This window comes from Festucalex cinctus, chromosome 14 (genome assembly GCF_051991245.1).
Source record: "Festucalex cinctus isolate MCC-2025b chromosome 14, RoL_Fcin_1.0, whole genome shotgun sequence".
NCBI lineage: Eukaryota > Metazoa > Chordata > Actinopteri > Syngnathiformes > Syngnathidae > Festucalex > Festucalex cinctus.
The window spans coordinates 14,951,632-14,975,568 of NC_135424.1; the positions used below are offsets into that span (position 1 = coordinate 14,951,632).

The window sequence follows — 23,937 nt, forward strand, 5'->3', positions numbered from 1 at the left end:
GAGACGCCTGCCCGATGAGGCATCGCAGTGACCACCCTTGTCTGCCTGTGAAAAACATCCCATGACAAAACTCAAACCTAGCCCAACAAACAATACCACGCAGTAAATTCCGAACCTGCGTGAGTCAGAGCCCAGCTATCGCTGCTCGGTGATGTGCAGTGACGATAATCAGACTTGGCTCCGAATTGACAGATAAAACATAATTTGATTTCACATTATCTTCTCACAGCTAGTCTCAACAGGGCATATCCGGAAAGGGAACATGAGCGAAGTGAGATAACTTTATCAGAGTGTTTGGCAAAGACACAAAATGGTGTTCCCATGGGAAAAGTGGAGACACAAAGTGTTTAGTGGCGCTCATAATATCTTTGAGAGAAAAATGAGCTGCGGAGCGCCCTGGGGGAAGTCGCGTCTCGTGAAGCAGGTTTCGAGCTGCCTGTTGCAGTCCATACTGTTGTCACGTATAGTCCGGGGCAGCTCTTTGGATCACATCCCTTGTCTTTTCATTCTTTCGTCCCCTTTTATCTTTCTTTATTTAATCTGCCTGTCTGTGTATATCTCGCTCACCCACTCAAACATAAACCATTTGCGCTGTTTTGCCTCTGGCCATGAAACGAGCGGAGGAATGATGACATTTGTGATGGCTGATTGGTGACCTAGCTCTATAAAGGAGATAAACTTAGAAAGTTAATGGGGAGAGGCTCCAAAATAAGAGATGGGAAACAGAAGGGGGAAAAAAAGGTAAAACAGCAAAATAGTTGTCTGTGGGTGTGGTTTAAGAGTTCCTCTCATCCAATTAGACATCAATCACTTAGATCCAAGCGAGACAATCAGACAATCTAAAACAAGTGATTTTGTTGAGCTTTGTAGCCACACTGACCGTGAGAACAGCTCACATTCTCACAGACAGAAAACCCCCTAAATGATTTGGTAATTGCTTGGTCTCCTGTCAGTAAACAATATTTGGCATCTGCATACTGACGTGTTCTTTTTTATTGTCACTGATAAATATAAATGTCCAAGGCTCATTTCAACGTTTCATTTTTCTCATGCTAGTTTAGATCAAAGCAGATGGAGACTTCTTCTTAACCCTCCTTCCCTAACCCCCATTCCTGTGCCCCCTCCTCACACTTCAACCCCCCAAACCACGTCTGCCTTGCTCCCGCTAATCACTGGTGGTCTCCTGACTGCCAACGGTAATTGATTAGGGAGCGGAGTACTGGTGGGGGAATAGAGGGGAAAGTTCAACCCACGAGTTCTCAAGGTCACTGCCCTCTTCTTCCCTCCACCAAACTCCTTTTCTCATGCTATTAAATGTCAGCCACAAGGGAAGCGGCAAATATCTGGCACACTCTGGAAGTCTGACTTCCTTGAATGTTTCAATGGTGGAAAACCAGAAGATATGCGCAAAGACAAGAGGGTGTTATGAATGGAAGAAACTCAAGTCCATATCAAGGTCATGCTGGCCGCAGAAGTGTCCGGACTTTCCAGATCTTGATGGCGAAGGCAGGCTGACTGTGACAGGAAGTGTAGAACATGTTTCCCACTGGTGCAACAGTGAGAGGTGAGGGCGTTCTCCATGTTATTAAGAGCAAAGAGTGTTGATGTTGGCTTAATGGTTTTTTGGGGGCCATCCAGACCCTCTCGAAGAAGACTCAGACACTCCAGGATGTACGCGTGAGCATGCAATAACCATGACGTCCACTGAGGCAGAATCCAAGGAGAGAATCAAACAAATCCCACTGAGGCCGAGTTAAACACAAATGATTGGGATTGTTTGAAATTTACATCGTCACCGTGGGAGTAGAGACTAATAGCTTTCTGCGTCCGTCTCACTCATGTCTCTGAAAAGTGGCCCAAGGCAATAGCAGCTGTGTCGCATTCATCTTCGTCTGGTTTGTCTGACTCCCAGCGTTTGTCATAAGGATCTCGGTTTTCGTGAGTTTGTCAGTTTGGTGCCTGATTCTCAGCTGATTTCAAACATTAGCTATAAAACGCGGATGAGGTCATTAATCTTACATACGTTTCCTTACCGCTTGGATATATTAAAACAACATGTACAGAGGATTATGACAAAACTTGATATATTTTCAAATAGTGGATCAAGATATCATGAAAGCTGGCTTTAAAGGGCTGTGAATGAAAAGCACTTGTGTGGTTTAACTCTATCCAGACTCGTGAATACCAAAGGAGGTGGTTCTAAGAAGTGGTGCACTCTGGTTTATGTTTATGTCCCGTCAGTGTTGTAAGCCTGCTCTCTACTGCCACCCTTTGTTGGGCATGCAGTATTGATTGGTAGTATCTCAAGGGAAGCGTCAATTAAGATTTCCTCATATACGGGATGGGTCCAGTTGATTTCTAACTGCCTCATATTTTACAAAATAGCTTTCATCTGTTTCCTGGTTACAAAATTCCTCACAACGCCCACTGTGCTCCGTTCAGCTTCTTTGCTTTGTTGTGGTATATTCTAATGTGAGGTAAACGCAACCCACATAGTTTCCCATCAGCCTTAGAGATGTTATGGGAGGAAAGCCACCCAGATTCTGGACTAATGCTGGTATCTGCTTCAAAGTCCTACATGTGCTACAAATATTATGTTATAAAATTAATCAATCCGGTCATTGTCAATTAAATCTGAATATTTTAAAAATGTCTAGAGGCAGATTTGTGACCTTTGCATGAATAACAACCACAGGACAGATTTTTGTTTTTCAAATGAAATCAAATCAAACTTTAACTAAGGAATTTCCAGGATGCACAGTTTTCTAAAGTAGGGATAACTGAATATATTCATTATAAAACTCTCAAAGGAATTTATATGCTTGTAATGAATGTCATTTTGATGCAAAAATCAAAACATTATAGGGATCGTTATATCACAATTATTGGATAAACAAGCAGTGGCATGCTTTCATGTAAATAGTAAATAGAAGGTTGATACAAACATATACCAGTCCTTTTGCTACCTTATGGGCTTGAGAAAAACAAGCAAATCATAGATATCATCTTTCCACAGAAGCCTCCAATGTGGGCGGTGTGGTAAAATGGGTTTGCGCTGTTATTGGATGGCTTATCACGTAGCAGACAACAGGACAGGGCATGTGGAATCGAACGTCATAGGGGTTATACAGCCAAACATCTGCTGGCCCATATTCTCACCTGTTTCCAAACAAACTCGTACGCTTCCAATGGATGACCCACAGGGAAACCGAATGCTCACTTGTAATAACAATATCACAAGTCCAAACAAGATGATACAATTTTACTTGAGATTAATCAACACCCATTGCAAATCTATTTACACAGGTTACACACTCGCAACAAGTTAGTAACAGTTAGTTTGTCAAATCTATGTAAACCGGACATTTTAAAAATAAAATTTTAAAATGTTTTAAATTTTAAAAATACATTTTAGTAAATTCTTTAAATTATTTTTATTTGCTCTTCTTCCTCCGAATGTTAACTACTACTACTGTTTGTTGATGCTTATGTGTTGCTGTCACGCCGCCACCAGAGTGGCGGTTCATGCTTTTGTTTTCAAAGTCAGGTTCCCGTTTTATTTTGAAAGTATTAACTCTCCTCTCACCCCAGGTCACTTACCCTTCCTGCAGCTCACTGATTACCGGTCCACGCCCATGATCACCACCACCTGTTCCCAATCAACCCGGACATAAAAGCCACCTGCATTCTCCCCTCCGTTGCCGAAGTGTCACATCTCAGTGCATGGAAGCGTCCTCACAGCCCTTGTTCCACAGTCCTCGTTCGATGTCTAGCCTTGCTTTGTCTTGCGCCCTTAGTTTGCCCCTTGTTTTCCTCCCTAGCGGAGCGCCTTTAGTTGTCCCTGTTTTTGAGTGCCCTTGTTTTATCTCCAGTTTGGAGCTTTTTCTGTTCTGCCTTTTTTCCCTCCTTGAGAGGTGTTTTTTGTTCAATTGGATTAAAGTTGCAGCCTTGTTGGCCAACTTACACTCTGCGTCTGAGTCCTACCTTCTCGCTCCGTGTCAGTACACTTCGGCCAGCATGGACCCAGCGGAGAAGTTGGAGGCTGCACTTCGACGACAGGCCGTCCGCCTGTCGCAGACGGAGGAGGTCCAGCAGGCGATGGCCACCCGCATGGGAGAGCTCGTTGGACAGGTGCAGGAGCTAATGAGCCACCTGCGACCCTCCACGCCGGCCATCACGAATCCAGAGACAGCAGAACCACCGATCCCGACTCCAGCCTTGACCGGGGCTGGTTTGAGACTGGCTTCCCCGGAGCGATACTCGGGAGACCAGGGACAATGTCAGGCATTCCTAACCGAATGCGACTTACATTTTGAACTTTCGCCACAGGCTTTCCCCACTGACCGTTCCCGTGTGGCCTTCATGATTTCACATCTGACCGGAAGAGCCAGAGACTGGGCCACCACGGAATGGGCAAGGCACTCCCCGACTTGCTCAACCGCAGCCGGGTTTAGCAGGGCACTTCGTCTCGTGTTCGATCCAACTAACATGGATCGGGAAAAGACTCGAGAACTTAGTAACCTCAGACAGGGCAGAGAATCGGTGAATGACTACGCAATCCGATTCCGATCTCTAGCGGCCAGGAGTGGCTGGAATGACACAGCTCTTTTTGACCACTTTTTAAAGGGGCTTTCCACAACTATGCAAGAGCTCCTATTGCCCGTAGACTTGCCTGGCGATCTGGACTCATTGATCTCATTGGCCATTCGCACCGATCATCGACGGCGAGATCTTTTGCAGACCAGCAGACATCAACGAGGACACGGTTCCGGATTCTTCCGGCATCCGGAAGCAAGAGGCCCTCCGCGAGGTGTCCTTCCCCAGTCACCCACCGCGGGAAGGCCCAGCGAGAGTGACGAGGAGCCGATGCAGCTGGACCGCGCCCGATTGTCTCACCACGAACGCCAGCGACGTCGTCAAGAGGGGCGATGCTACTACTGTGGAGAACAAGGCCATCTGGTGGTAGCTTGTCCCACCAAGAGAGGCTCTCCGGTGAGTACCGCGACTCACCAGCAAGGCAAAAACCGAAAACTCACGCAAGTCACGATTTCCTGCAATACCACTCCCACAGACCTACTAGCTCTCATTGACTCTGGAGCGGACGAGAGCCTCATGGATTGGGGGCTGGTGAAGAAATTGCAGGCCGGCACGGAACCACTTACTACCCACATGAGGGCCAGGGCGCTCAATGGCAAAGATCTATTCCTCATCACGCACGTCACAGAACCACTCGAGATCCACATTGGGCAGCACAGAGAACTCCTTCGCTTCCATGTCTTCCGGTCCCCATCACACACACTGGTCCTGGGTCATCCCTGGTTGCAGTTGCACAACCCCCGCATCGACTGGCGATCGGGGCGAGTCCTGGACTGGGGAGATGATTGTGACCACCATGGGGTGGAGCGGCCAGCGGCAGAGACACCTCCCGCTGCCATCCGACAGGTGTCTCTCGAGAATGACCAGGATTACCCGGACCTGAACACCGTTCCCTCCTGCTATCATCCGCTCAGGGAGGTGTTCAGCAAGACCAAGGCCATGTCACTTCCCCCACATCGATCCTATGACTGTGCGATCGAGTTGATTCCTGGATCTACCATCCCCAAGGGGAGATTGTACTCGGTGTCGGGTCCCGAACGCAAGGCCCTAAACGAGTACATAGACACTTCCTTGAAAGCAGGACTTATCCGGCCATCGTCATCGCCAGCTGGAGCCGGATTTTTCTTTGTGGGCAAGAAGGATGGCTCATTACGCCCTTGCATTGACTACAGTCCTCTGAATGAAATCACAGTCAAGAATCGTTATCCCCTGCCTTTGATGTCTTCAGTATTCGACCAGCTCCAGCAAGCCAAGATATTCACCAAACTGGATCTCCGCAACGCTTATCACCTTGTCCGTATTCGTGCAGGGGATGAGTGGAAGACTGGCTTCAATACTCCCCGAGGCCACTACGAATACTTAGTAATGCCTTTTGGACTCACTAATGCACCAGCGGTTTTCCAGGCCATGATTAATGACGTACTCAAGGACTTCCTCGACCAGTTCGTGTATGTGTATCTGGACGACATATTGATCTACTCACCGGATTTGAAAACCCACCAGCACCATGTCACCCAGGTCCTGAAACGCTTGCTAGAAAACAAGCTCTTTGTAAAGGCTGAAAAGAGCCTTTTTCATGCGGACACCGTCTCGTTTCTGGGATTCATCGTATCTCCGGGCAGAGTCGAGATGGAGCTGGAGAAGGTCAGCGCGGTCCGGGACTGGCCCACACCGGAATCCAGAAAAAAGGTGCAACAATTCCTAGGCTTCGCCAACTTTTACCGTCGCTTCATCCGCAACTTCAGCTCCATCGCTGCTCCACTCCATGCCTTGACCTCGCCACAGCAACGCTTCACCTGGACCCCGGAAGCCAACACTGCCTTCAAGGAACTCAAGAAAAGATTCACAGAGGCCCCGATACTCAGAGTTCCTGATCCTACCCGCCAGTTCGTGGTCGAGGTGGATGCCTCCAATCTGGGTATCGGGGCCGTCCTATCCCAAAGGAGCCAGGAAGATGGGAAGGTGCACCCCTGTGCATTTTTGTCCAGAAAGCTCTCCAAGGCTGAGCGCAATTACAGCGTGGGAGACCGAGAATTGCTGGCTGTCAAGGTCGCCTTGGAAGAATGGAGGCACTGGCTGGAGGGCGCGGAACACCCCTTCATCATCTGGACAGACCACCGCAACCTGGAATACCTACGTCATGCCAAAAGACTGAACCCACGACAGGCCAGATGGTCATTGTTTTTTAACAGGTTTTCGTTTTCTCTAACTTACAGACCCGGAAGCAAGAACGTCAAAGCAGATGCTCTGTCCCGAATCCATGACCCGGAAACCACAACAGCCGAACCTGAACCCATCCTGCCTAGGGATTGCATTGTCGGAACCATGTCCTGGCAGGTTGAAGAGGATGTCAAGGAGGCTCTCCAAGACACGATCGCTCCAAAGGAGTGTCCACCACGACGGCTCTACGTCCCGGAGGGTCTACGAGCGCAGGTGATCAATTGGGCACACACCTCTCGTCTTTCTTGCCACCCAGGTACTCGCAGGACCCTATACGTCGTCGCCCGGAGATTTTGGTGGCCTTCAATGGAGACCTCGGTACGTGATTATGTCAAGGCCTGCCCAGTCTGCGCCCGGAATAAATCATCAAATCAACCCCGGATGGGTCTCCTCCAACCACTGCCGATCCCCTCAAGGCCCTGGGCGGAGATTTCTATGGACTTTGTGACTGGACTTCCCACTTCGCATGGTAAAACCACAATACTCACTGTCGTCGACCGCTTTTCTAAGATGGCCCGCTTTATCCCATTACCTAAGCTTCCCTCAGCCAAAAGAACCGCCGAAGTCATGATCGACCAGGTGTTCAGGGTCCATGGATTCCCGCGGCACATAGTGTCGGACCGCGGTCCCCAGTTTGTTTCTCGTTTTTGGAGGGAGTTCTGCAGAGCCATAGGGGCTAAGGCGAACTTGACCTCAGGCTACCACCCAGAGGCCAATGGACAGGCTGAGAGGCTCAACCAACAGCTGGAGACCGGACTACGATGCTTGGTCTCCCAAAATCCGTCCTCCTGGAGCAAGAACTTGGTCTGGGTTGAACTGGCGCATAACTCCTTACCCACCTCTGCCACAGGAATCACGCCGTTCAAATGTGTTCACGGATACGATCCACAGTACTTCGCGGACCTGGAGGAGGAAGCCTCAGTCCCCTCGGTCCTCGCCATGATCCGCCGATGTCGCCGAATCTGGTCAGCAGCTCGACTGGCACTTCAACGTCAAGGCGACAGGGTGAAAAGAGCTGCTGACCGGAGGAGGAGGGTCGCGCCACAGTACCAGCCAGGGCAGAAGGTATGGCTTTCAACAAAAAATCTTCATCTCAAAGTTCCCTGTCCAAAGTTGGCCCCGAGATTCGTGGGGCCATTCCCAGTTGCAAAGACTATAGGCCCTGCCGCCGTGCGCCTTCGCCTGCCTCGTTCCCTCCGCACCCACCCTACCTTCCACGTGAGCCAGGTCAAGCCAGTCCAGGACAGTTCCCTGGTCCCGCCCGAGCCCGCGCCGCCCCCTCCGGAGATGGTGGAGGGGGGCCCGGTCTATAAAGTAAGAAAGTTGTTGGACGTCAGAAAGCGGGGCCGGGGACACCAATACCTGGTGGATTGGGAGGGTTACGGGCCAGAAGAGAGGCAGTGGGTGCCCGCCCGGTTCATCGTGGACCCCTCCCTCATCGACGATTTCTATGAAGAGCACCCTGACATTCCTGGGCCGTCGAGAGCCGGCCGTTGAGGGGGGGGTACTGTCACGCCGCCACCAGAGTGGCGGTTCATGCTTTTGTTTTCAAAGTCAGGTTCCCGTTTTATTTTGAAAGTATTAACTCTCCTCTCACCCCAGGTCACTTACCCTTCCTGCAGCTCACTGATTACCGGTCCACGCCCATGATCACCACCACCTGTTCCCAATCAACCCGGACATAAAAGCCACCTGCATTCTCCCCTCCGTTGCCGAAGTGTCACATCTCAGTGCATGGAAGCGTCCTCACAGCCCTTGTTCCACAGTCCTCGTTCGATGTCTAGCCTTGCTTTGTCTTGCGCCCTTAGTTTGCCCCTTGTTTTCCTCCCTAGCGGAGCGCCTTTAGTTGTCCCTGTTTTTGAGTGCCCTTGTTTTATCTCCAGTTTGGAGCTTTTTCTGTTCTGCCTTTTTTCCCTCCTTGAGAGGTGTTTTTTGTTCAATTGGATTAAAGTTGCAGCCTTGTTGGCCAACTTACACTCTGCGTCTGAGTCCTACCTTCTCGCTCCGTGTCAGTTGCTTTTTCTTGTGTAAAACACATTGAGCTGCCTTGTGTATGAAATGTGCTACACAAATAAACTTGCCTTGCCTAAAACTAAATGTAATTTATAGGGGTGTCAGGTGATTACAATTTTTAATCGTAATTAATCTCAGGATTTCAATAGTTAACTCACGATTAATTGCAAATTTTATATCTGTTCTAAATGTAGGCTACAATAAAATGTAAAATAAAATAATCTCTTCTTAAGTTTTTAAGACTTTAAAACTTCTTAAGTTTAGTAATTTCATACTAATTCATAAAATTAAAAAAAGATGTTCTATACTGTAAAAAACAAAACAAAAAAACAAGTGTGATATTGATTTGTATTGAAGGCATTTTTCTGTCACTAGATGGCATAATTGCATTTGTAAGACGTTGGTCAGTGCATTTTTCTTTTCATATTAAGTGCTATCTAATCCTTGACATGAAGTAACTTGTGAAATTCTGCACATTGTTAAAATTGTAAAATACAACTTGACCCCAGTCTCCACAAATGTATGCATTATTATTAAATTTATTACTGCTAAATTTTGACATGGACATGTTTTTGCTGCGTTGCGACTGGAATTCCCCCAGTGCAGGATTTACATGTAAAGGGCTGTCATTAACTCTTTGACTGCCAAACGTTATCCAAAAAATCCCAACGGTGACAGCCGATTTGGAGCATTTTCAGTCATCTTCCAAAGCAAACAGAATATTGTGCGGTATGAGGACATAAATATGGTGGATACCACATGAAAGATTGGATTCCATTCTTTCATGAGAAAAAAAAAAAGTACGTTTCTATCTTATTCCGTTCTTTAGTAATCACCATTTGAAATTAGGTCATTTGAGTGACATAAGCGAAAATACAAAAATATGAAGAGAAAAACAAGCTTTTTGTGAAAAGATACGTTGTTTTGCACAACAGTGACTTTGACACGAATAGTTTTTGTTTAGTGACAAGGCAGTACAAGACATTGTGCTGCCCATTGAGAGAAAAAAAAACAAAAAAAAAAACGTAATAAACGTAAAATAACATTTTTGACGGCATTCCTTAGGATTTTAGAATATGTCATTAACGAGTTAATGGTGCATTAAAAAATTGGTGGCGTTAAAGAAACTTTATATTAACTCAAAATGAACGCACTCATTTTGACACCCTAGTAATTTACAATATGATCTCTTTTTTTTTTGCATTTTGTAGCTCTTTAAAAGGGCATTGTCCACATGATGACGGTGATTAACATATCAAAGGACACTGATTAGACCCTTCATTCATTTCAAGTGCTCACCTGGCCAGCAGTGTATGAAATATCCTCCCCTTAGCAACCCATGTTGCAAATGACTGTTTGCTTCATCTTCCAAACAAAATTTTATCCTGCTGTGCAGGGTTGAGAATATTCTCAGGGCTCGGTTACACTGGTACACAAGCAGCGTAACGTTCGGTATGGAAAGTCCTTCCAAGAAACGGCGGACTCGGTTCCAAAGGAGAACTCAGCGTCTTTCTCATCGGCTATTCTGTTGTTCATGCTTGCAAGGTGAAGATGGGGATCAGTCACAGGAGCAGGAGAAGATAAATGGAGACCCTCTACATGTGGATCAAAGAGGATCAGGTGATAGGGAGACCATCCACATTACAGTGGAGGATCTGGGGATAGTTAATACCAGTTTCGCTCTGTTTGAGGAAGAGCCTGTGACCCCGAGAAACAACATGGGCCGCTCGGATAGCTCTGCGTCAGCCTGCCCGAGGGCTCTAAAGAAGAAACGACTGCAGCATTTGTCTTCTCTGCCCCTTCAGCCACGAGCGAGACAGGCTAACAATTCCAACGGCTGGGAAGAGAATGAAGATGAAGAGGATGAAGAGGACCACTTTCTGTTTGGAAGTGCCAATGACAGCAGCCCTGCTTCTGGGAGCCTCTCAGCACAATGTGAGATCAATTTGATCCCGCCCACTCCATCTGATGTTATTGATGATGACCAGTTCTTTGATATGGATTCAGAGGAGAGTGTGGTTTACGCTGCAGAGAGTGATGATTGCTTTGCTGATAGAGACTATGAGGACAAAATGGAGACAGAAGAGGCAATGCTGGGATCGAAAATGACTGAGAGTCAGATGATTGTAGGGGATTCTGAGGAGGACAAACGTGGCCGGTTAACAGAAGAGAGGGAGACGATGAAAGACAAAGTTGGGGATGAACAAAAACCAAAGGCCATGTTGTCTCATGTTTATCAGGTGGATCCTCTCCCTGTGCTCCCCCAAAAACGTGAGTCACTCAGCTAACAATGCAGTATAGAGCAAATATTATTCAAGCTCAATGTATGTCTTGTAATGAAGCAGTACTGCCAGTTTTGGCCAAAACACCACAAGTACGCAGTACATTCTGTAAATCTTACTCTAAATAGAGTCTGTTTGGTCCCAATCTAAACAGATTAAAATTTACACTTGGAAGAGCGTAAAATATTCAGAGTAAAAATTACTCAATGTATTTTTAGTGTGTACAAGAGAATTTGCCTATCCCATGAAGAAATCTATTAAATATATATATTTTTTCTAACTCAGAAATTCTCAGTAAATCTTGCAAGGAGAGATTTTAACTATTTAATAGTTCACTAAGAAAAAAAAAAAAGTTACACAAGGATTGAAGAACAAACTCAACTTTCAGCTTGGGAGACTGCCACTCTACCACCTGAGCTGTGCCACTTCCACTGTTTACTTACATCCAAAAAGGAGACCAAAATCATCTTTTATGGTGTCTTGAAGTTACGAAGATTCCAGCTGACACGAGCGATATACTAACACAAGTAGGAGTTGCATGGCTCAGCGAGTAGATTTGCTGTCTCTCAACCTGAAGTTGCGGTTTGTTCCTCAACCCTTGAATGACTTACTATTTTTTTTTTTTAACTCTCTTCCAAGTGTAAATTTACTCTGTTAAGAGTAAAAGTTATTCTATGGAATTTACTGTGCAACAGGAACATAAACAAGAGCCTCGTATCAGAGCCACAGCATTATTAGGTCCCTCAATACTCTTCATGCACTTAAGTCAGAAATGTTGATTTATTATTACACTTGCACATTCCGATTGTCATCGTTCTTTGATTAAAACTGTAGCTTGATAGCTGTATTTGACACTTTTTGATTAATGTTCAACTTTGTGATTCTTTTCAGTCATGCAGAACTGCATAGTGTGAAGTCTTTCAACAACTACACGCTAATATTGCAAATCACACCTTAGGGTTGTTGGTATGCAAGATTACACGAAAACTACTTCCGCAAAAGTTGGCAATGTGGCAAGGCAAAGGAAGAAGCTATTAAAGTTTGGTACAAAGCCAGATACAGTTGCGTCCTCAATGAATAATGCATAAACAGAATTTTACTGTCAAGTATGGAGGAGTGGTATCTACAGAATGTGAATTCAAATTAGACTTGAGGAAGTCTGTGCTCAACCTTTGCAGCAAATAAGAAAGCAAAACATATATTTACTAAAAGAAAATGGGAAATATGACATGAGCAGCAGACTCTAAGCTTTTTTGTTGAGTGTACCGGGTTACAGGCTGAGTGAGCAGATGTCATGCAGCAGATGGTGGAAGGCTGAGGTTACAACCATTAGAGACTTGACTTGAAGATTGTCTCTAAAGAACATAACCAAAAATAATATTAGTAATAGTAGCAGTGGGTTTCAGTTGGAAGCAAGCTCAAATGTCTGTAATCTTTCTGTGTTTCAGGCAACTTCAACACCGGAATAAAACTTTTGCCTTTCACTGAGCTCAACTTGGGTGAGTTTTTCTTCAGACACATGTACTAAGTAAGTATTTGTATTCAAATTTAAAAGGTCTGTTTCCATTTGGAACAAGAGAGGCGAGGTAAACGGCACCAGATGATGGTCGACATCATCCAGCTGTTGAGCTCCGTTCCCCATTCAGATGAAATTGCAGTCATTATGAGACATCGCTACAGTGCCTCGAACACCTCCTTCGGGAGTTGCAGAAGTTCCCCTTTGTTTGAATCCCATTTTAGCTATTGTACGCGTAGTCCCAGTGCTTGGCTGGACCGATGGTTCCCAGGTTTTGAGTTCCTGTGACTCAGCATGCTCTCCTCCCTTAGTTGTCACTCAATGGTCGCTTCCTTTTCTCTCAAATCAGCCAAGGGCAATAATACTGAAAGAGAGCCCTCACATACATTTCCTTGAATACGGTCAATATTTCAACATACGCTGAACCAAGATATCAACCAAACACTTTTGTTTTTGCTCCCATTTTTTTGTGAGCCTTAAAGATCTAAAATGTTTTCTACATACACAAAAGGCCATTTCCCTCAAAAACTGATCACAAATCTGTTGAGTGGCCTTTTTAAGGCACACCTGTGCTATAATCGTGCATCATAATTAATATGCCACACCTGTGAGGTGGGATGGATTATCTCAACAAAGGAAAAATGCTCACAAACACATTGTGAACAATATTTGAAGGAAATGGTCTTTTGTATATGCAGAAAAATAATGTTGGTCTTTGAGTCTAACTCATGAAAATAGAAGCAAAAAAAAAAAACACGTTCACATTCATATTTTTGTTCCGTGCAGAATATATTTCAAGTTAACTATGGGAATTATGGTATCGGACACACAATACGTGCATGAAGAATTTGGGTATGTATGATCTTGTACAATTTGATGCTGATCCATTATCTTTGTATGGTTGACAGATCACAGCTGATTGCTCAATGTGTGAATTGGCAAGCGAGGACGCGATGCTAAACAAGTTTTGGGTGTGAGAGTTCGCTCAAGCTTTGACATGTCCTGACGGAGCCTGCTCAGGCTGGGAACAACGTCCATCTCTTCTTTCCTGCTAATTTCACCCTATAAGGCAACAAGGCACTCTGTCGCTGAGCCTGCCCAAAGACTTCTGTCCTCTTGTTTTGGTTGGACTCAGACAAGAGACTGTGTGAAGTCTGCGCACGACTGTGGTAGGGCTGTGGGTGTTCGGCTACCCTCCATTGGCTCTTTCGCCACCTTGAGATCATTCTGCAATTCTTGGTGAAAAGAAGTCATAGAGCAAGACATGACAGGGAGTTTCACAGAACTTTCAGTATGGTCTGAGGTGACCCGAAAGAAAAGAGAAGACGTGTTGTTTTCTTGACTGTAGACTTGTCATTTTGACCCTCCTTATGCACTCACAGGGCAGCCAGGTGATGAAGAGAGTGCCAGTGAACTTGCCCCCCCTACTTTTCCTCCTGTCTCCAGACCAGATTCCTTCGCTGACACACATAAACACATTAACTGTCTTATCTGATGCTAACTGCATCTGCACTCCTACCTACGTCAAACTAACCTTAAAAAACAAACAAAAAAAACTGAAATGAAAAACACGTGTTCCATAAGTTCGGCTGAATTATTTGTTGCGTAAACAATTCAAAAGGCTGCTGTTCTCGTAATTGTAGACATATAAAAGTTCAAAAGATTGATTGACACCGTATCTTACATTAATTTGTCGATAGTTGGGTCTCAATATTTGTTAAATATAGAGCAACGTTTGCACCACTCGTGTGATGTCATGTAATGATGGCTATATGAAATCTTAAGTGTGGTGTAACATTTAGGAGGTATAATTTTCAGGAAAAGTCATGACATCATGACGTGTACTGTGACATTATGCATGAGAACTTTTCATCTTTTGGAATATGTTTTGCGAAACAGCCGCAAAAGAACTTTAAAGGTTTATTTGCCTTAAGAATTTAGGTCACGCTCATACAGCCTCATTCGACTTACGAGGTTTTGCTCTAATGAGTGTGTATGCTTGAGTTACATGTCATACTCTTGGTTTATGATAGCAGACAAATATAGAACTGGCTCTCTAACCATGTGATGTTTGGAAAATGAAGGAATGTACATTTCTCTGGGAAGGAATTTGAGTCATCAAAAAAGTACGTCATCAACTAGTTGTTATTGTTATTGACTTGTTGCCAAGCAACTCCATCAAGCTGTGTCTATCAGCGGCAATGAATTTTCTACAAACAACCATTGTGACCTGCAAGAAATGACACAAAACACAAAGAATGGCCTACTAACTGTTTTCCCAGGCATTTACTAACTGATATTGAACTAACTAGGATGGTTTTATTGTATGGAGGCTGAAGCATATTTTGTATTGCTGGCACTTTTTAAACATGCATCTTTTTTAACATAATTCATAGGATTCACATAATTACAATTTTTATTTTAATATTAATTCTTAACTCATTCACTCCCAGCCATTTTCACAGAAGCAGTTCCGTTCGCTCCCGGCTGTTTTACTGGATTTTGACTGATTTTGCAAGGCCCACACAATATTGTGTTCTATTGCTATAAAAGCAAAAGAAAGATTAAAGTCTCTTCTTCCATCAGGAAAAAAAAGTAAAAGCAATTAGCATTAGAAGAGATCTAAGTTTCATCAGTTTTCACAAATCTATTCAAAATTGTAAATAATTGAGCTTTTTTTCTACATGGCCCTGGTTGATCTCCTTTGCTCTGCTGCCACCTGCTGGCCGTTTGTGTAATAACTACCAGTTCTGCAACCGTTCTGCAGTTGAGAGGCTGCATCAAAGCCTTCTGTATGCTCTAGCATTAAAAAAAAAAACCCCAAAAAACCGTATAAATACGTCTTTGGGACACTTACAACATTAAAAAAACGTATTTACATGAGCAAATGAGTTAAAAAGATATTCAACAAAAGTGATTCACATCATTCCCATTAGAAATTTGAATTCCCCTTGGGAATGATTTTCAATGTGCCACAACAATTTTTCATCTTAAAAGAAAAAAAAAAAAAAAAAAAAAAAAAAAAAATCTGATCATATTAGGAAGTATTCGACATTATTTACCGTACTCCTCTCTCAAAATTACTTGACAGCTTCAAACCATTTCAACTTTAATATATTCAGCTCATTCCAGTTCATTGTATATGATCCATGTCATTCAATATCCTTCAGTATGATTCAAAATTATTCCAAATAATTCCACATCATTCCACATTCTTTGAAGTTTTTTTTTCAGATTCAGCCTTTCAGCCTTCACATGCAATTTCTCTGGAATTTTCAAATGTCTTACAGTATAAGTTATGTTCATTCGAACTTTCAGCATTCACATACAATTTCTCCAGAAATTGCAATTGTCTAATGAATCAAGATGTTGTCATTTTACATAGATGACTTCAGCAATAGCGATGCGAGCGGCTCTAACATGCTGAAGACCGCTACTGGCTGGCCTCCTCCTAAGGCTCTCACAATGGATGCATTTACTCACCAGAGGGTATGAAGGCCAAGCAGTGCAGCTCCTTGTCACATGTTTCTGTGCAGACCCACACATGTACCACTAATGTATTTAAAGATATCTACAGAGTCTACACCAGGTGTGTCAAACATACATCCCGCGGGCTGGATCAGGCCCCCAAAGGGGTTTAATCCGTCCCGCGAGACGACTTTGTAAAGTTAAAAATAAAAATAGAATGTAATGTCAGACCAATCAACCAGCCACAATCAAATATATAAATGTGTAATTTCACAAGCAGTCCTCAGATGAGTAATGTAAGTTGTGCACAGAATCGCCGTTGAAGTCATTATTTTACACACAACTTAAAGTTATGGTTTGTTCAAATTTTATTTTATTTATTTATTTTTTTTAAATCATAGACCAACATAAACGTGTTAAATACGACAATTCAATTACTGGTAACACAAATACATATGACAGGGAGATTAACGTCCTTATAACTTCATTAATTGTGCCACACAATGCATTCTGGGAACTATATATATATATATATATATATATATATATATATATATATATATATATATATATATATATATATGCAAAACAGGTAGATTTAACACGTCTGGAACTCACACAGGCAAAGTGTTACCGCGTTTCATTTGCATTTGTGTTATTTTTTTTAAACAATAGATTACAGTTGAGCTCCGTAATTTAGGGATGGCCCAAAAATTGCAAAAATCTGCCTATAATTGACGGCAATTGTTTTTAAGTTATATACCATTATTTTACCGATTCGGCCCACTTAGTAATATATTTTCCTCCATGCGGCCCCTGAGCTAATATGAGTTTGACACCCCTGGTCTACATATTCATCGGAAGCATTTCTGATCTGACTAAGGCATGCATTGTGCATTGCTACACATGATATTAAATGACAAAGTCTCTCTCTCTCTTTTTTTAAAATCCAACATGAATGTGATGCAAGTCAAATGGTGTCGAATAGTTGCTAATGACATCAGAACCCTGCTTAAGTCTGGCTTTTTTTCCCCCCATTGTTATTGCTCAATTAATAAATCGGGACATTAGAAGACTAATTTGTGAGTCCCTAGAGGATCTGCCGAAAGTGGCTCTGCCTGCTATTCTGGCTAAAAACATGTGCTTTTCGACGAGTGAATGTGACACCATAAATGCCATTGTGGGTAGTAAAGTTCAGCAGTCTGTACAACCCTTAGTGCTTAATTGATCACACCGGATTTTTGGTCTGTTCTATTAATGTTGTTTGGTCTGTTCTATTAATGTTGTAGAGGCCTATCACTCGCTCCTGCAGTTTAGGGGACACACAAACTGGGAACGCCTCTTTTCACTCATTAAACCAGACCTCGGACCAGCAAGGGCAAGGAAAGAGGTCTCCACGTCAACGACGTACAACCGTTGGTGGGTCTTTCGTGATCTTATTAAAAACAACTTAATTCATTTGACACCATATATAACCACGAAACTCTGTGTTGCTTCAGCATCATGTGTTACCAAATCTAAGGACCAGAATGGAAACTTCCCAGAGAAGGTACTGTATACCATCGAAGTGTGTGTGTATGGGTGTTTGTCTCTGTGTGCCCTGTGATTGGCTGACAACCAGTTCAGGGTGTACCCCGCCTACTGCCCGAAGCCAGCTGGGATAGGCTCCAGCACCCCCGCGACCCTTGTGAGGAGCAAGCGGTTAAAGAAAATGGATGGATATTAACTCATTTGCTCCCAAAGACGTATTTATACGTTTTTTATGTTTTTTATGCTAGAGCATACAGAAGGCTTTGATGCAGCCTCTAAACTGAAGAAAACACTTGAAGCAATGGTAGTTATTACAAAAAAGCCAGCAGGTGGCAGCAGAGTATAAGAGATCAAACAGAGCCATGTTGCAAAAAACTCTTTTCCCCATTGTTTTAAACAAAATTGTGATGAAACATAGCTATATTCTAATGCCAATTGCTGCAAAACGGAGACAGATAGAAATGTACTTTTTTTCCTGATGAAAGAAGAGATGCTAATTTTTCTTTTGGTAGATTCCACGTTTTATAGCAATAGAACACAAATACTCTGTGGGCCTTGCAAAAGCAGTCAAAATCCAGTAAAGGGGTTGCTTCAGTGAAAATGGGTGGAAGTGAATGAGTTAATATTATTATTAGTAGTATTAGTAGTAGCAGTAGCAGTAGTAGTTATTTAAATCTGGATCAAACACTCAACTTGTAAGATAGCAAATATTAGCGTGAAGACTACATTTACACAAATTAAAGGTGTAAATAACAAGCTACAGTGGTGTTTACTGGTGAAAATATTAACAGTTGTAAAGCAGAGAGAAGATGAAAGATCAATCCGAGCCATTTCACAATTTGGAATGTCCTGAAAAGAACCACTGGTGTGCCAAGTAACAGATGTCAAAGGGGTATACAATGGAAAACAACAGCGGTTTATGATAGAAACAATGTGAGAGCTGTAAAAAGGGCCCAAAACAACAAATGACATGAGTAACAAAACCCAATGGGCATGAATTGTCATCATTTACGGTTTACAGAAGACGTCATGAACGAAAGGAGGCTAAAACAGAACATCCAAAGAAGAATTGGGAGAGCAGCTGGAATTTGACCAAGCATAAAAAACAAAAAAACAAAAAACACACACACACACACCAAGAAAGTTGTATGGACTAATGTGACAAAGATGAACTTTTACCAAAGTGATGAGAAGGCTAACGATTTACTAAAGAAAGGATCTGTTCATGATCCAAAACCTCAACAACAACAAACTAATCTGTGAAACTTGGTGGAGATAATTTTATGGCTTGGGCTTGCATGGCTTTTTCCATGACGGGATCATAAATTTTCATTGATGTAATGAATGATGGCATGAGCAACATGATTTTTTTGGGTCTGTCAAACAAGTGACAGTGATAGACCCTTCATTAAGCAACATTGACATAGGGCAAAGAAGTGGACTTCAGCCCTATAGAACAAAGATTTCACTTGGTAAAACTAACAAGAACTTAAAGGGGCTGTGGATAAAAAAGCATCAGAAAAGAAGAATGCAAATTGCAACTTGTGAGTTTTTCCATAATCAATATATGTTTGTGCTTTGACTCACGAGCGCAAACTTGGGATATGAGCACTGTATGGTGATGGTAAACTCAACTCATGTCACAATAAGCAGCCTTTTGGCCAATAGTGAGCAATTCTTCAAAAGTTTACTATCAAACAAACATTAAACCAAGAGAACTACACATGGTGAATTAAAAAAAACAAACACATAGCTTAGCCTTGAGTCCACTATCTTAATGCTAATGCTAACATGTAATAGGACACACATACAGTATACTAGGGGTGTGCTCAAAAAATCGATACGGCAATATATCGTTGCGGGCCTCATCACAATACACGTATCGATACGCAGGCGTCAGAATCGATATTGCTCGTTAACTTTAAATCGGCCGTTAACGTTTGCCTTTGCGGCTTGCATTGTACCTAAAAATAAAAATCAGCAGCGTCTTTGAAGTTAATTGCCTTCAATTAATGCAAAAATAGCTCACCGGTGATTGGACACTGTGTCTTGCTAAGAAAAATGAAAGCAGAGGAAGAATATCAACATTTATTTATTGATAAACTTAACATGGCACGTGTCTCAGTGTACCAATTTTCCTATATTTTGCGATACGTATCGTATCGTGGCCCCTGTATCGTGATACGTATCGTATCGTGAGGTTGACGGCAATACCCAGCCCTACAGTATACTATACAACCTTTTAAATAAATTATATTCTAACGCAAATGGCGCAACAACAAATTCACACATTCAATGTAAAAGTACTCACGGTCTGCGATGAGCTGATATGACTTGTAACAAGTGGCGTTCGCCGGCATTGTGCTTCAGTTTAGTGAGGACACACACCAGGATTTCTTGGTTTTGGTTTCTTTTAATCGTCTCGCTCACAAAACCTGATGATAACAGCACAAAACAAAATCCTCCCGTCAACTGTGGCGACCTTGCACAAATTAAATGAATGTATTAGAAGACTTCAGATTGTAAATGAAAACAAAAGTTTCTCCATCTGTCAAGATTCTTATCTCCTACATTGACATCAAGAGAAAAAGGGGAGAGTCAAAAGCGTGGGTACAATTTAAAATGGGTCGTGTCAAATTTATTATAGAAGTTAGGGGCGGACACAAAAAGTTTGTTTTTTTCCACCTAAGAAGAACACGTCAGGGATTTATAATTTCACAGATTTTATGTATTATAATGCAGTACAGTATTTCAAAGTTTTTCACTGACCATGTTACATTAAATATAGCTTAGCCTTTAGTCTTAGACTTGGCCAAGGTGGGCAACAGCCCAATGACCATTTGATTGATACAAAACACAATAACTGTTTATTTTTAATTCTATTATCTCAAGGAACCTCGGAACTTTTGTCTATTGTAAGTGTATCAGCTCCAAATACTTAAGATGAACTCAAAATTGTTTTTATGGAAAATCACTGCTCTCTTCAAAGTTTTGTATCAGATCAAGATGCAAATACCTGGAAAGAAAAGAAACCAGGAAAAGTTCTCCACACTCTTGCAGCGTAATGTTGATACAGTCATCTGTATTCATCACAAAACTAGTTAATCTCTTGAATGCACACAGCAAAAGGGCCATTGAGTGTGATGACAAATATGAAATCATTATAACAGTGTTGGACATTATTCACAGGTTGGAAAGCACATTAGTCACGAGTCACAGGTATGAACCCTCTGATCTCCTCTTCGCCCTCCAGACTGTGAACAGGCAAGAGGCCAAATCTCTCAAGGAGCGAAACACAAATGAGATATGCCAGTGGTTCGCTAGCATTGGATTGCAAAAATGTCTCCCTTTCATCCAAGGTAAGACGAATGTCTTGGCGGTCTGCCGCCCCTCCCTGCCCTCTGGCTGCAAAGCAAAGCCAGACATTTTGACGTTTAACTGTGCAACATAGGACGCCTTTTATCCGGTTACTCTCAATGACATAAAAATGTATATAATTATTTATTTCATGCATTATAATTTCTTAAAGTAAAAGCTCATGTGATGGATTTCCGATTGCATTTATAGCATGCAACCAAAGATTGAATTCATGCGTAACAAATCGCCAAGGACTTCGCGATAATACAATCATTCAGTTATCCTTCCAATTTACAATCTGATGTTACAGTATGTTGTTGAAGTTTATCGAGAATTTATGTGGATTTTATGATCAAAATATCTGTCATGCAAATGAAATTTTCTGCATCTTAAATGTGGAGTAAAAATGAATACAAAAAATAATAAAAATGAAATCAAGTTTACTTATTAATGCTAACGAAAAGCACTGCTATCAAGGTTTTTTAACCCATTAAGCAACACATAATTGAACACAATCGATGGCGCAACACACATAGACAGATAATATGACAATACATACAAATACGTTCTTTATTCTTTGCTAAAAAAAAAAAAAAAGAAAAAAAAAAAGACTTTTATTGCTGGTTATTGAGCTTAGTAGTGACCGTTTCTATTTATATCCATGTCTATATTATACTGCCCCCAGGTGGCAAGGAAGAAGCCACACAGTTAAATGAATTAATCATGACAAATAAAGTTTATAATTCTTTACATTAGATTTAATTACACTGTCACTACATATTTTTATATATTATAATATTATAAAAGATACATTTTTTCTCATTAAAAAACTCATTAGAAAAATTGTTCTATGAAGGTTGTAACTAATTAATGACACTGCCATTCATCTTAATGGGAAAAGATTATTTGAGATAAGAGTTTTGAGATAAGTCACAGAATTAATCAAATTCATATCTCAAGGCACCACAATGTACCGGTAATTAAAAGCAATTTATTTATTTGCATTTTACTACATAATAACGACATATTACAGTAAAATCAGCAGATTTTGAAACTAGGTTATGATGGTATTTCACATGAAAATGTGTAACAATGGGTTTAATTTTAGGCACTTATTCAGAAGCGTATTGATTAAAGTTTAAAACTATTGACTTCATAAAATGGAGTCAAGGCTCCTTGTCATGTGCATTGCATGAAATCTTTGTCTTGCAGAGGCAAACTTGTGTGGAGCAGACATAGCATCAATAGATGTCAACATCCTGGACATCCTACACATCAACACACTACAAGACAAGGAGCAGCTCCTTTCAGCTATTTATAATGAGCTGCACCCACCCAACAATTTGGGTACGCTTCCGATAACCTCAACTAATGTTTCAGCATCTTTGAAGTGCATTGAATGTTTACTTCCTGGTAGGATCCCTTGACTATAATCATGTAGAAACATTCATGCCGGTGATCAAATCCAAATCCTCGCCACAAGTGAACTGTCTGAGCATGAACCGACCATTCTTCAAGATCAGGTACAGTCGGCCCTCATTAACCTCAATGCACATTTGCATTGTCAAACTATTTCTATGTTGTTTCCCCCAACCCGAATCCCAGACACAACAACCAAAGCTACATGGCACAAAGAAATTCACAGTTGATCGAGGTGACTATAAATGGTGAGTAAAGTTCTTTTTGTTTTGTTTTTCTTGTTACTTGTTCTGCAATACTTGATTGAGTGGCTCATACTACTGGAGAAAAAAATCCTTACATACTTGGCCAATAAAGAAGAATTGGGTTCTGAGTAATGGTGGCTGATGAAATTGAGAAGTTTGGAAACTGCAGACCTTTGACTCTTCATGTCAAAACATGTAAAATATAAGAACAACAATAATCAGAGAATGTGCAAATTTGCTGATGCCAAAATGCAAGTATGCATCCACTGCAGTTTTAAGTTGTAATATCACCATTCACCACTAGGTGACAGATGTGGCTGAGTTGCCCTTACACTGGACCTTATACCTTATGACATGACTAGGTTTACTTATTTTTGTGGATTTGGAATGGTATGCAGAGCAAACAACAACAACAACAACATAATAATAATAATAATAATAATAATAATAATAATAAAAAATTTGATTGTGGTGATTTTTGTAAAAAAATAAAAAATGCACAAAAGAGTTCTTGCACTTAATGTTAGTTTGATGTTCAGCAGTTTTATGGCATCCTTGAATGAGAAATGTATTATGAAAAATGAAATACATGAAGGGACCATAGTTTGCACATATGCACGTACAGTACATATTTAAATGGTATTTTTGTCATAATACATCTTTTTAGGAAGTGCTTGGTCGTTTGTTTCTCTTTGAGGGACATAAATTGACTCTTATCCTAACCCCCATTTCTGGCAAATATTTTAGACTGGGATATTGTTCCGGCTATCATACAGAATTGCAATTTGTAGGGCGCTGACAAGAAAAATGCCATTGCATTCACTGTGGTTGTCTGATTTGGGAGGACAATATTATTCAGTGAAATTATAATTATAGGAGGCAGTATGGTGGTTTGGTGGTTAGCACAGTGAGGTTAGGGGTTCAAATCTCATCTCTGGCCTTCCTGTCTTGAGTTTGCATGCTCTTCCAGTGCCTTTGTGGTATTTTTAAAGGAAATTGGCTTTCTTTCACAAAATATGGTGTTGAGTTGTTTGAAATCATCCATAGGTGTTGATGTAATATGAATGGTTGGGTGTCAATATTTGCTCGTGACCAGTCCAGGGTGTGAGCCACCGCTCTTCAACATAAAGGTATTGTGCTAAAATAAACGTGTTGTGTGTTGTAGCATCAGAGCGAATAGTTCACCTCAGAACACCAAAAGAAACAACAGCGGGCAAAATAATGGACTCGTGTCTCAGAATGCTGGGAATGACAGATGACAGAAGCCTTTTCTCACTGAAAGAGCAAAGAG

At 42.0% G+C, this 23,937-nt stretch overlaps 1 protein-coding gene across 7 annotated transcripts in view; it reads left to right on the forward strand.

Moving 5' to 3' along the window:
* Positions 1–23,937, forward strand: part of LOC144001105 (uncharacterized) — a 40,070-nt gene that overhangs the window by 8,658 nt on the left and 7,475 nt on the right. For 3 of the 7 annotated variants that reach the window (XM_077495115.1, XM_077495116.1, XM_077495114.1), the window contains 9 exons: positions 12,560–12,610; positions 16,013–16,116; positions 17,385–17,514; positions 17,595–17,644; positions 20,879–20,984; positions 22,195–22,329; positions 22,400–22,505; positions 22,588–22,649; positions 23,812–23,937. In XM_077495115.1, the coding sequence (XP_077351241.1) occupies positions 16,048–16,116; positions 17,385–17,514; positions 17,595–17,644; positions 20,879–20,984; positions 22,195–22,329; positions 22,400–22,505; positions 22,588–22,649; positions 23,812–23,937 (784 nt within the window). In that variant the 5' untranslated portion in view covers positions 12,560–12,610; positions 16,013–16,047. Of the gene's footprint in view, positions 1–12,559; positions 12,640–15,636; positions 16,117–17,384; positions 17,515–17,594; positions 17,645–20,878; positions 20,985–22,194; positions 22,330–22,399; positions 22,506–22,587; positions 22,650–23,811 lie in introns of those variants that run through there. The other 4 variants (XM_077495117.1, XM_077495118.1, XM_077495112.1 and 1 more) reach the window with 3 other exon arrangements.